The sequence below is a fragment of the Apostichopus japonicus genome, chromosome 17 (assembly GCF_037975245.1).
Source record: "Apostichopus japonicus isolate 1M-3 chromosome 17, ASM3797524v1, whole genome shotgun sequence".
NCBI classification, from domain to species: Eukaryota; Metazoa; Echinodermata; class Holothuroidea; order Aspidochirotida; family Stichopodidae; genus Apostichopus; species Apostichopus japonicus.
In genome coordinates, this window is record NC_092577.1 from 12,083,304 (window position 1) to 12,097,294 (window position 13,991).

At 38.2% G+C, this 13,991-nt stretch overlaps 1 protein-coding gene across 2 annotated transcripts in view; it reads right to left on the reverse strand.

Annotated features, from left to right (window-relative positions):
• LOC139984529 (nucleolar transcription factor 1-like) overlaps positions 1 to 13,991 on the reverse strand; it is a 32,408-nt gene that overhangs the window by 9,537 nt on the left and 8,880 nt on the right. For both annotated transcript variants that reach the window (XM_071998445.1, XM_071998444.1), the window contains exons 7-14: positions 12,493 to 12,604; positions 7,716 to 7,826; positions 6,274 to 6,395; positions 5,676 to 5,817; positions 5,380 to 5,421; positions 4,039 to 4,110; positions 2,352 to 2,522; positions 702 to 739 (exon numbers count right to left, since the gene is read on the reverse strand). In XM_071998445.1, coding sequence (XP_071854546.1) covers positions 702 to 739; positions 2,352 to 2,522; positions 4,039 to 4,110; positions 5,380 to 5,421; positions 5,676 to 5,817; positions 6,274 to 6,395; positions 7,716 to 7,826; positions 12,493 to 12,604 — 810 coding nt within the window. The remainder of the gene's footprint in view (positions 1 to 701; positions 740 to 2,351; positions 2,523 to 4,038; positions 4,111 to 5,379; positions 5,422 to 5,675; positions 5,818 to 6,273; positions 6,396 to 7,715; positions 7,827 to 12,492; positions 12,605 to 13,991) is intronic.

The following is a 13,991-nucleotide window of genomic DNA, read 5'->3' on the forward strand; positions in this document are numbered from 1 at the left end:
TAAGAGTTCATAATTGGCGATTTTCCAGCCCACAAAATATACAGCGAGAGAGATTCTGTCGCAATTGTTTGCAAGGTTATGTAACAGTTACTTTTCAACAGACTTTTTTTGGTACAGTCAATTTAATTCATAAATATATTCTTTTTCATAATATTTACAGCATGTTTGGTTCACATTTCTTCAATTGTTGTTTTAATTAGCATATCACTTGTTTTGAAGCTAACGAGTATTACTCCTCGAGACTATTGCATCTGTTCAGTTACTTTGAGCCTTGTATCCCAGCTTATGTTCCTGTAAGAATGTAAGCGTGGTGGCCAATTGGCTAAGGCCTCGGACTCGTGATCCAAGGATTGCTGGTTCAATTCCTGCTTAGTTCATTACGTTGTGTCCTTGGGCAAGATGCTTTATCTCACTTGCCTCTCTCCACCCAGGGGTTAAATAGGTACCTGTGAGGTAACTTGTCATTGGGCGCAGTATATAACTGCTGCCGACTGGAGGGATATTCTCTGGGACAGGTTATCATTGATCAGGGGTAATATAACGTCTGTAAAGCACCTTGAGACCTATCGCTGATGTAAAGCGCTATATAAAAATAAAATATTATTAAATTTTATTAAGAAGAGTAAAAGTTCTTGCCAGATTTCTTTTAAAATTGTTCTTTATCTTTCTTTCATGGACTAGAGGTTTGCATCAATACTTACAAGGCGTTCATCTCTTTCGCTCTCTCCTCGTACTTGTTCTGAGAAAAAATATAAAAGGTAAGAATAGATAAGCACTTTACACAGGTGTGCATTTGGCTTTTGAGTTTGTAACGATATTGTCATTACTGATTCATTTTAAGGGAAGGATAAATTAGGTGTCCGAATTGTAGTGAGTTTGCGCTAGAAATCCTAAGCCCACCGAGACAGTAACTTGTAAATAAACCCGGCCTTGTGCACTCCTTAGCCCACCAAGACAGTTAATTGTACATAAACCCGGCCTTGTGCACTCCTTAGCCCACCAAGACAGTTACTTGTACATAAACACGGCCTTGTGCACTCCTTAGCCCACCAAGACAGTTACTTGTTCATAAACCCAGCCTTGTGCACTCCTAAGCCCACCAAGACAGTTACTTGTACATAAACCCGGCCTTGTGCACTCCTAAGCCCACCAAGACAGTTACTTGTTCATAAACCCAGCCTTGTGCACTCCTAAGCCCACCACAAACTGCCCGAATCATCAAGAACTAAAATCCACCATCGTTACCAGAAAAATTGTGGACAGTTGGGCAGGGTTAGTGTGCTTGAGACTGAATAATGAATTTTTACAGTTTAAAGTCATGCCAGCGTCCAGAGGTAAGACTGAATGCGTAGCGTTTCCCCTATTGGCAGTGTGTGGTGGTGCATGAATGAAACTGCAGTCTTTATACAAATGAAACCAATCCCAGTGAAATGAGTGTCAGCACTAAACAGAAAACAATCATTTGTGCGCTCATCAGTCGATCAGTGTGCACAGGTCAGTTACTATTATTATTATTATTTACCAAATCTATATAGCGCTCTTTTAATGCTTAAGCATGTTTAAGAGCGCTTAACAATGACAACAAAATGACAAAACCCTTAAAATATGAATATGAAGAATAAAATTGACACAGGTTAAATATTAATATAAAAAGAAATACATATGTATAAACGAAGGAATAATTTTAAAATAATATAGATTTACAGCGAAATTCCTAAAAAAAAAAGAAAAAAAGTGAGATTTAAGTAAATGTAAGCCAGTTGTACGACCATGGGTATTCACAACTATCGTAAACTAGGTGATGAGTTGATATCGGACGGTATTCAGACGGGGCAGTGCGGATCTGGCCTTGCTCATGGTCAGGGCAGTTTTGAGACATAATTCAAAAGTTTCCAGGACTGAACTCCAATAGATCAAACTATACTGCTGTCTAGAGGCATTCCTTTGAATTCCAGAAGGAATATAAATAAACAATCACAGGGATGTGCCCACGCTGGGCGGCACTGGGCGGCCCCGCACAGTACTAAAAATTACCGCCCAGCACTGTCTTAAAAATCGTGAATACCGACCAGCACTATTTAATCTAAAATCTCGACATTCCTAACAATATATTTCACACAAAAAATTGTTAGCAAAACTAGTGTGTGTGCTTAAAAAGCTACACAAGTGCCAGCTTTTGGCATCTGAGCACCTTCAAAAATCGAAAAATTTCTCAAAGGGGAGGTGCCCCCTTAGACCCTCCCCCAGAACGGTGATCAGTATACCCGGCACTCAGGAAATCCTGGGCACATCCCTGCAATCAATAAAATTAAAACCCCAGAAACAAGAAAAATTTGAGATCTGTGATTTACCATCTTTGTCTTAGGCAAGGCTTGGTACTTCTCCTTCAACATTTTCTCGATAGCCTTTGGCTTCAGATTTGGATTCTTCTTTTCAAACTTCTCTTTGAATTCGTTCAAGTAAACATCAAGCCCGGAGAAGATGCTCTTACTGGCTGTTGGGACGGCTGTCGAAGCCTTCTTCTGTGGAGCAATGTGAATGTAATTCCAGAGATTATAAAATTTGACAATTTTAACGATGGGTACATGATTACAGCAGCTACATACAAGGGTGTAGGAACCGGGGGGCTGGGGGGCGCCAACCCCCAATGAAAAATATGGAGGGGAGGAAGTATCATTCCGCCCCCCGCTTCGCAAGTCAGAAAACCCCTTTTTCATTTCCAAATGAGAAAAAAATCTCATTTGGAGCACCAAATTGCATCTAAGGCCAGGTGAAAATGCAAAATTATTTACAAAATGGAGTGGGTGTTGAAGTGTGCTATATTGCACCAAATTGCATCTGAGGCCACCTGGAAATGCAAAATAATTCCAAAGGGGAGGGGGACACCCACTCCCCTTAGACCCCTCCCCCAGGCCGGCCATCAGTCTTCAGCCCCCCCCCCACTCAAAAGTACCTTCCTACGCCACTGGCTACATATGTATGTAAATGAGGACAATGCTATCTCATTGTTTGATTTGAAGACATTGATACAGATCTACATGCAGTAATAGTAACAAAGAAAGCAATACAAAACAAACAAACAAAGATAAACACACACATAAACACATACGATTTATGGCAAAAGAAACACAATGTATGCCAACAAATGACCTAGAATTGATCAAAAAAATTAAACATTCTTGAAAACCGGAAACTTATTTGACGTAGATGTTAACGAAACACGACACCAACAATTATCTTTGCCTTGTATGACAGATACATTTGTAACTTTGATCAAACTTTTCCCAAGCAGCTAAGAAAAGTTTGATTCTGTTTGGGGTATACTCTTGGTTAAAGTCATGTCTGAGTCGCTGCCATTTTGTAAATCTGTGATGTCATACTGCCACTAGCATCTAAAACCTTTCACTTTTGTTTCTTTGTCTATATTCAGGGATGAGCCTGGGGTATGAAAAAAATCACGGAACTTTGCAAAAATTGCGGTAAAGGCTCCAGTTTGCGTATGCTACAGTGTGTTAGGATAATAGGTAGAAAAGAAATCATGGATATTCCGAGAATTCGCGGAAAAAGCTCATGCCTGTATATTTCATAGTAGAATGATAACAGTGTTGACATTAAAACCTGCTGGGTCAATCCATGCCAAATCAACAGTGGCCTCCACGTCGACCCTCTCAGAATCGCCTGAAATTGATAGTGTCCTGCCATATCTCGAAGGATGAAATTGGGCACAAAAATTTGTGTCAAGTTTGGAGGAATCTTTTGCAAATTTAGGGCTCTTAAAATGCAATCTGGATTTGGTTGCTAGGCGTCCTAGCAACCAAAAAGTTTTCAAAAGCTGGAATCCACCCAAAAATCTGTTGATTTAGCATGGATTGACCCAGTTATATATATCTCTATCCCATAGACCAATATTGATGGTGGGGTTGTCTTGCCCTTTAATGCTGCCTACAGAATGGCAGCCTCCAACTGTGTGGAGAGCCAATCGAGCCAAATGGGTGACAAAATCTACTTTGGTGGACACAGAAGTCGTTGTCTACTCACCCTGGATTTAGAAGGAACTTTGGAAGCTGCTAATTCGCTTTGATATTTTGCCGCCTCTTCTGGTGGTAGGGTCTGTAGAGAAACATGGAACCAATGGCTTTCTGATTATTGAGAGTTGCATGTAATCATCCTCACAAGACAAGCCCTGGAATATTTATTAATGTCATGGCAAACCATTTATTGAAATTATTTGAAAACTTTGAAAAAAAAATCATAATAATTGAAAAATTTGAAAACTAAATTTGAAAAAAATATATGAAATTATTTGAAAAACAAAAAATTGCCATTTGAGAGATCTGGAAAAACTCTTTTCCTTAAAGAAACTCAGCAATGTTTGATAACTTTTTTCTATAACAGTCAAATATTTCTCAAAATAAGATCTTACTTAATTAATTAATTTAAGATCCCGACCTAGACCTTTCTACAATTGAAAGTTTTTACATTCACATAATCACTTCATGCAGTTTGGAAATACTTGGGTCACCCCATGAGGCTATTTTGCAGGTTAATACAGACACTTCTCAAACTAGCTAGCAAAAATTGTTATAAAATGTTAGTAATGAATAGCAAAAAATACATTGAAGGTATTTAAAATCAACAACAATAACTACATTAAATGCAAACAATCTAGTATGAACATATCTCCTTTTTGGAGATCGACACATTACAACCAGTCCCAAAAGTGAGGATCAAGAGGGGCAAAAGCAACTTTTTTGGGGGCAAGAGAGAAGATGCTTGGATTTTGACTGAAATAAGCTACACACTAGGGCATTTTCAGATGTCATAAAGTGTGTAAAATCTGCAAGATCACAACTTGAGAAATGTTTTCCGAAGTGAGTGAAAACATCAACAGAAATGAGAGATCATTTGATGAACTGTACTGATTAGATATTTACCTTTCACACAGCTGCTTAAATGGCATTTTTTCTGGCTAAAATCTTTATGGAGTGTGAGGATATTCTTTGAGCTGTGTTGCCATTGGTAACTGATTATTTTGAATGACATTACATTAAGTGGTGGGGGGGGGGAATGAAGGCAATTTGCCATTGGTTGATTTGATCACTAGGTTACAAGACCTGACAACAATGGGGCTTAAAGGGGGAGATGAAAAATAACTCCACAAATACAAAACTTGTCATGGTGACAAGACAAACGCTTCGTGAAGTTTGAACAATTATGACTGCAAAATGGATGGTGTTAAGCTTCTCAACAGAAATGTTTGGTAGTTTCCCTTAGAGATTTTGTTTTTCCTCTGAGTTGTAAGAGAGTTTACCCCCCATCACCATGGCAAACATTCCCTCGACAAAGAATCAAATACAAAACCACAAAGTAACAACTTACCAGGACATACTTTTCCAAGTTTTCAAAGTATTCCTTCTTGGCCTGAAAATCAGAGTAAAATGAGAGCTATATTAAGGGTGTCATACCACTGAATAATAACTACACATATCAATATCATCAAAATAAGACTACAAATAACCAGTTATCTGAACAATTTTGAAGATCTCATGGATTCTAAATTGTAAAAGAACTTTGTTTTATTAGTACTGTACTCCATTCTGTCCTGCTATTAAACTACCTTACCTGGACTGTCCTATGATTATACTCCATTCTGTCCTGCTATTAAACTACCTTACCTGGACTGTCCTAGTGTTATACTCCATTCTGTCTTTGTCTGAGAGCTTCTTCCACTCTTTACTGCAGGCCTGCATCCTCTGAGTGGAGGTCAGTTCGTTCTTCAACTTCATGAAGTGGGAACAGAAGAGACTGTAGCCGTTCCTGAGACATTGCAATGTAAAACAATTCCATGAAAATACTGGGTTTTGTCCTGGCACAAGTAAGATTTTTTTGTCATATAATATACGTCACATGAAAGCACATAGGAATCACAGACTTTAGAGAAAATCAGTAATTCTTTCTGGTATTCATGTTTTTAGCCTTCATCAGTTTGTGGATAAACTTGGGCTGCTCCCATAAGCCTGCAGTCACTGATGTTGCTGTAAATTACAGTGATGAGCGTGGGGTAAAAAAAAACAAAATCACGGAACTTTGCAAAAATTGCGGCATAGACTCCAGTTTGCATATGCTACAGTGTGTTAGGATCATAGTTTTTGTCCCCAAGGTAGAAAAGAAATCACGGATATTCGGCGAATTCACGGAAAAAGCTCATGCCTGAAATTAAGGAAAAGACCAACTTTTGGAAACTTGATTTTAGCCCATTAAATTATTACTTACATTGGTGGTCTGGTGGGCTTGCCTTGCTGCTTGTCATAGAGAGCCTTCTCTGACTTGGTCAACAATGGTTTTGAGTTCGGTTTAAAGTTTGGGTGGGTTTTGCTGTACTCTTGGATGGCTTGCTGACAACACAAAGAGAGAAACCATGAGAAACCATGAGAATGAGAGAAACCATGAAAACCATGCGAATGTTATGGGTAAAAATATGAATATTTCTTAAAGGAAAAAAGGTGGAACCACATAGTATCATGAAATCAAATATCGCATTGTAAAGTGCAAATATACAAACCAGGAACATTACTATACAAATACTAAAATAAATAGCAGTTTATTGTAAGCAGAATATTTTATGAGCAAAAGACCACTAAATTATTTGCTGTCTTCTACTTTATGATGGTTATGTCTCATTAGGTACTCAACAAGTACTTCCATTAGTTGATCAACAAAACCTTTGTCAACCTGTTGAGTACAAAAACTACTCAAGCATTAACAATTAATTAATGCGGTACTACATTTACAAATTGGAAAGTGCATTATATACCTGCAGCAGGTATTTTAAGCCTTTTTGCTTGGTGACCACTGCTTTCACATTGACCCATCCTGGGGACACTCCCAGCAGCAGAGATTGTGACCAGGGGAAGGGGACTATAGGGATGAGGTATACCCCTCCCACTTGAGAAACTTCGATATGGTTGAGACCGGGTGATATTTTGCAACGTTTTAAATAATTAATGTTCAAGATTCTTCCACTTCTTTTTTCCCACAAAATATTGACACTTTTCTTTCCTGCAGACTTTATGGGCGATCAATGGGGATACCGAGTTGCCACGGAAACAAAATATCATCACAACGATAAGAACAAAATGAGAGAAAAAATTTGTTCTGCTGAAAAATTTGTTCTGCTGAAAAATTAAGACAGAGATCTAAGAAATAGGAATAGGTTAGATGATTGGACAAGCGAATCATTAAAAAACCGAAGAAATAAACTGAATTGATTCTTCAAACAGAGATACTGACTGAGGGAGAAAAAGAAACCTTAAAGGAATTGTCTGGTGGATTGTCCTTGTAATTATTATTTTTCTCTTTCTAACCATGTGAAAATTGTCCCATTTGACGTTTTCTTCTTATAGAAATCTGGTTTTCAAATTCACCAGTTTCTCACCAAAAGCACCATTTTTTCCAACTGTATACAACGTGGTTTTTGTTGTTATTACTTAAGGTACTGTGCAGAGCGTGGCTCATGTTGCAATCTGCATTTGCGAAGATGACATCACGTTCTGTACTGTTTAAATCATATTTGAAATGTCCATCTTCAACCATTAAAAATTGTTTCTCTGTCAAACGCAACATTGTCATTTCTCATACTTTGACAACATGTTTGGAAAATTATTTATCGTTTTTTAAGGTAAATTCTTCGGGCTAGCAGACAATCCTTTTAATACCTCGTACTCATCTTTCTTCTGTAGGGACATGTGTATCCATTTCAGTCTGCGTTTGTCCGACAGGGCCTTCCACTTGGCTCTTAGTTCACTCTCCACCTCTGACCTCGGAACCTTTCGATTGGGGGAAGAAGAAAAAAGGTTGAAACATGAGACATAGTTCTCTATTTTACTACACTCAGGCAAAGAATTTCACAAATTTAGCTACTTGCTAAAATAAAATAAAAACATGTTCTTAAAAGACCCACCCTCCTGGTTAAGATCAAGGTCCTACTGTCATTACCCTGACAACTCAGTAACTGTACAGGCTTTAGAGAGCAACCCTATCATAGTTACTGATAATAATCAGTGATACCGGGCTTTGTTAGGCAAGGGCGGCGGAAGCACTTTTAATCTCGGTTGGCACCGACGTCGAAGGGCACTTTGCAACACGTATCACCTTCTTTCATTAATCTATGTTTACAAGTTGATGTTTGATTGGCGTAACCATTCAGGTACTTATACGAAATGCTAATTGCTGAAGTAGGAATCTGCCGAATTAGAGTTTATTTCTTGTTAAGGGCTTAACATAGCTTTGAGTTTGACCCAAAGAAATTCATTAAAAGTTCTAAATTAGGATTAGATCTCTTACTGAAATATCACTGACCTAATACGGTGATTAAGAGTACAATTTTTATGTAGAAAAAGGGCACATTTTTAACCTGAGGAAAAGTTGGGGGGGGCACATGCCCCCTGTGCCCCCCTGGTTCCACCGCCCTTGTTGTTAGGTACTGAAATCTTGCTTATATTTTGACTGACAATTGCAACCCCGAATACAATGTGTTTATGTTCTTAAAGTTAATGTCTAGTGGCAGAAAAATGCCAGTGCCTGAGATTTTCTTCTCTCAAGCAGTGAAATCTGCTGGCATTTAGCCAGTAAATAGCCTGAATTTCAAAGGCCTGACACTACAGCATTCAAGTTATATTCCAAACATCAATCTATTTAGAACATAATATGAAATATATGCATACTTAGCAACTTGGTTACAAGCATTCTGCATATATTGAATTGTTGAAATTGACAGTTTCTACCAAAAGTTAAAATTTAAAGAAAGATGTGTTGATCTCATGGTTGCAGACTGACAAACGTTTTCATGTACTTTTTTAACCTTGTAGAGATGAAGTTCTAACATCTCACAGCCTGAGTGGAGAGGCAGATTGGTTGAAACTTTTACAAATTTTATTTCTCAGAAGTTTTGGATTGACTTAAAATGTTTAAATGTGTCACAGAAATAATGATCCATTACTAGCTGAAAGTTTAGTTTTAAATTTTTAGAAACATTTTAATTTCTGCAATGTGATGATTGGTGCAAGTATTGCGAGAAAATATAGATACCCCTACAAAATTTATCAAATTGGCGTTCCCTATAAATTACAAGCACCTAAACGCACACTAACTGTGTACATGCTTGCCTATGTAGGAACGTACGTTCACAGGCGCTTGCCATATCTGCGGATTGAGCTGTTCGTCTCATATGTTCTCGGACTCCTTTCTCCTTTTTTTAAGGCTACAATTGGACTTAGCAAATCCATTGTAGGTGCAAAACCCAAGGTGGGAAAAGCTATGCACATGGGGAGGTAGCTAGAGTAAAAGGATATAGTCCTGTAAGTTGTATTAGCTGTTAGTGTTTTTCTGACTATTAGAGATTGAGGTAAATATGCCACAGACATGTTTTATCATTATTTTGATACTGAGCTTAGAACCAATAGAGATTGGGAAACTGAAAGAACTGTTGTTTTAAGATTTCAAACTGACAATTCAGATGATTGCTTCAGGTTATATGTTGTGGCAGTTCGTATATATGTTGCTTCATTTATTTTCAGTTAATCTTTTTTTTTTAGTTTCTGCAGTGACGGAGAAGAGGCCATGTGAGCAACTGCTGAATTGGCAGAAAAACATCATAGGCTTCACAATTTGTGGACAACTTCTTTCAAGGAGGGGAGTGTGTTGCACGGAAAAATAGGTACCCCTACAAAATTTATCAAATTGGCGTTCCATATAAATTACAAGCACCTAAACGCACACTTGATGTGTACATGCGTGGCTATATGTAGGAACGTACGTTCACAGGCGCTTGCTATATCTGCCAATTGAGCTGTTCGTCTCATATATTCTCGGTCTCCTTTCTGCAGCCCTAAAGACAACCACCCCGGCAACAACCCTAACCCATGGGACTTGGGGGAACACAAGATTCCAAAGTACGCAGAACACACACAGCGTAAAAGCAGTGTAGGACTTTCACGGTCGTCCGGTCGTCCGAGACGACTAGAAATTACGTCGGACTACCAAATCTTTCAAAATGTTGTGTGCTTGGTAGTCCTTCGGACGACCAAAAAAAATGAAGGCTTTGAAGAATTATTGAGCCTAATTATATTTCATTAAAAACGAAAGTCAATTTAATTAAATAGTTTCTGAATAACACCCAAACCATACATAAATTATTTAAAAACATGCGCGAAATATTAACTTTTCAACATCGTTAGCAAAAATCTGTTCACTAATAAAGTCGCCTAACGTTAGTTTAATGATGTACCCAGAAAACAAATGAAACTTGTGGCTAAATGCCAGTGCAATGCATTTTGTACGGTGTTGTAACAACAGTCGATCAGACACTGACAGTCTATAGGCCGAGTGAAAATGCATTGCTGGACAATGGGGGAAATCTAGCCTATACTGCTGAATTTGTGACGCAGTTATAAGATATCCATGGAATACTTTCAGTATTGCTGTTATCTTCGACCACATGGTTGCCTAACAGCACACTAAGTCAATTGGGGAAATCTAGCCTATACCGCTGAATTTGTGACGCAGTTATAAGGTATCCATGGAATAAAGTAATGTTATCAGCGGGGAAAAATTTGCGTCCCAGGGACGCAAGCCCCCGAAAAAGTTTGCGTCCCATAAAAAAAAGTTTGCGTCCCGATCGAACACCAATTACGTTTATTGTAATTTGTATGACCTACTGTACTAATACTAGTGTAGTATCACTGCCTATACTTTGTGAATGTTATACACAATATTATAGGGCAGATGGCTCAGTGTCTTAGCTTCGGTGTTTGACAGGGGCGGCCCGCCCCACTCCTCCTTTCGCCCACCCTGCCGTTTCAAACAATTTTTACCCCAGCCCCCTCCTTCATCAACCCTCGTCCTTCCTACTCGCAACTCCGTGGTCAATTGGACCGCGAAAAAGTTTGCAACAGAAACTACTGTGGTATGAATGCACATTTCACATTACCAACTCTTATTGCAGAGAAAAGAAACATACTGTGAGATAAATATCCTTTCAGGATCAGATATGTAAGCTCCCCACAGGATTCATAGATTGTCTCAACTCATAACATTTTCTGATCAAAACAATGATTAAAATATTACGTGATAGTCTCAGAAACAATTCAAATGCATCTTCGTACCACCAGTGATTGTTGTCAAAATGTACGTAACAAATATGAGACAAGGCCTAACGGTATGATATTTGAGTGCACACATATGAGAGCCTTTACCACAAACTTTGTTATCTCTACACAGGGGAAAGTAAACGTTGCAAGTAATTGTTGTTAAACAACCTACTTTGTGTTCATTGAGCACTAAACATGCAAGAATGGTTGCAGACAATCGGTAGGGACTATTAGCCAATCAAATCACGGGAATCTTGGTAAAGCATCCTTGTCTATTTTTAGCATGAAAATCTCTGTAATGAAGTTTTGGTAACCCTGTACCTTGCGGTTGATTGTTATGATATATTTATTTTCAAACAAATTCAATGATCTGTAGGAGTAGGAGAACTTTTGGTTCTTGTCAGAAGAATTTTAAGATGTTCATTCAAAAATGTGTTTTGTAATGTTTTCCGTTGACCTAGTTGTGAGTGTGTACTTGGGGTTTGCAAGCAATTTGAAGATTTTGCGTCCCTGGCCAAAACATTGCATCCCGGACCCAGAATCCTGTGTTCGTAACAATGCTGGAATACTTTCGTTATTGCTGTTATCTTAGACCACATGGTAGCCTAACTCAATGGGAATATCTTGCCTAACCATAGGTTTGCCAAAAAAAAAAAATCACACTGCGTAGTATTTGGGTAATAAATAAGGAACCGTGTAGTATCGCGTCGGGCGGGTATCCGGGTACCTGGATACCTCGTGCAAACCCTATTTGAAAACAGTAATAACATGGTTATATGCTAAACTAATAAAGCTTTGGTTGACACAATCAGATTGAGCACCAAAATGTTTTGTTTTGTATTATTTGTGTTCATTTTCAATTTTGGTGGAAAATTTGGAAGGACTACCAAGTTTTTTGCAGGACTACCAAATATTTGAAAATCCTTGAAACTGGTAGTCCTTCGGACAACCTTCTCAAATTCCTGAAAATCCAACACTGAAAAGGTAACTGTAAGTTTTGTACATTGTGGTTAGGTTTGTACATTGAAGTTAGATGAGTGCATGGAGGTTAGGTTTGTACATTGCGGTTAGGTTTGTACATTGGATTAAGGAGACCTATAATACATTACCATAGGATATGAATCTCATTGTGGTAAAACAAGTAATTAAAAGGAGACCAATGTACTGTGATTAATGATTCCACATTTCTATATGCTGGTCTGGTTTGCTTGAAAAGTGGATTTCCAAATTTCTTGATTAAAGATAGAAACCGTGACATGGGAAGAGGGTAACAATTCTTCAAGATTCACTGGGTAAAAAAGAAACCATAAATATGATTTAGTGGCAGCATCTCTGAATAACTTACCTCTGGTCGGTCCATGAGCTGCTTTGCCAACCACCATCTGTACGGCGTGGGGCATATCGGTGATCTGCTGCCCTCGCCTTTCTTTGACTGTTTAAGTTCGGGGTGTTCCGTGCTTTAATGATATCAAAGAGAATTGAAAAACTAAGAACAATCAGGGATGTAAGTGCAGCCCCCCAAAAAAATACGGAAAACTATTCGGAGACCCCGGGTGAATGCCGTCCTAACACATCCTACTCCTAGCTCTGACTACATACACACTATCGTTATGTTAGGCTAGCTCAAAAGTATTAGCACTAACACATCCTACTCCTAGTTCTGACTACTTACACACTAACATTATGTTAGGCTAGCTTAAAGTTACAAATACGTCGCTGCGAACTCCGAAATAAAAAACAGTCTCACATTCGAATGCGATCACGAAAATCAACTATCATATGCGTATCCCGTAGATTTCTGCCGCTCACAAATATCACAAGCGTTAATTCCAAAACTTATGTCGAGCACCAGCAATTAAGAAGATGTGAATTAGGCAAGGTTTTTCAACGACAGAAATGAGCTATGGCGATTTGAAGTTTACACGTACGCAACGATGTTCACATGGCACAATGTTGTACATTGCAATGCGATGTGTAACAGGAAATGGTATTTTGGTTGATCGATGAGTGAAAATTGAAGTTAGCTTGCTGCAACGGGCCAGGCATTTTTGCCGCATTGTGTCTTTGATATTCGTACAATTTTGTGGAAACTTAATTGGAATTTAAAAAAAAACGGATTTCCGTAAAATTACGGAAGACTTACATCCCTGAATAATGGAGCAGTAGTGTCACTCAAACTTATATTCAAATGGTCTGGAATTATTCAGCTTCACCACTCACTCTCAAAAGAAAATTGAAGATTCCAAGCAAACCTTATATAAGGGATATATATTCCAGTGACTGGAGTTAATTGTTTGACAAAGTTGTTGGAAATAAACTATATTTAAATATAAAACATAAGTGGAAAAATCAACAAACAATTCTCCTTAACTGGAGATATCTGTTATGAACTACTACTTCCATTTGACAGATCCCACAGGTTTACAAATTCCTTTTCACAAACAAGGGGAAGGCTTGAGCAAGTCTAAATATAAAAATAATAAGTCACATCTGCTTTAATTTTCATTGGGTTTTATCATTTATAACAAATGTTTAGGATCTTTCATGCAGACTGCTTTCGTAAATACTACTTCTAGAATATTGTATCTCTTTACACGACCAATAATGATTACATTTGATGTCAGTGTCCACACTGTTAACATTCTATCATGAAAATATGAAAAAAGTAAAACACAGAGAAGTCAAATGTTTCAGACTCTAGTGGCATTATGACATCACACATAAAAAGGCATTGAAGACTCGCCCCAAACCGTGTGCAGCCATCTGAAAAAGTTAACTTTCCGTTGATTGCAAGTGACGTTTTGCTTGTGTCGCTACAAAATGCAGACAGTAATGAAACAAGAT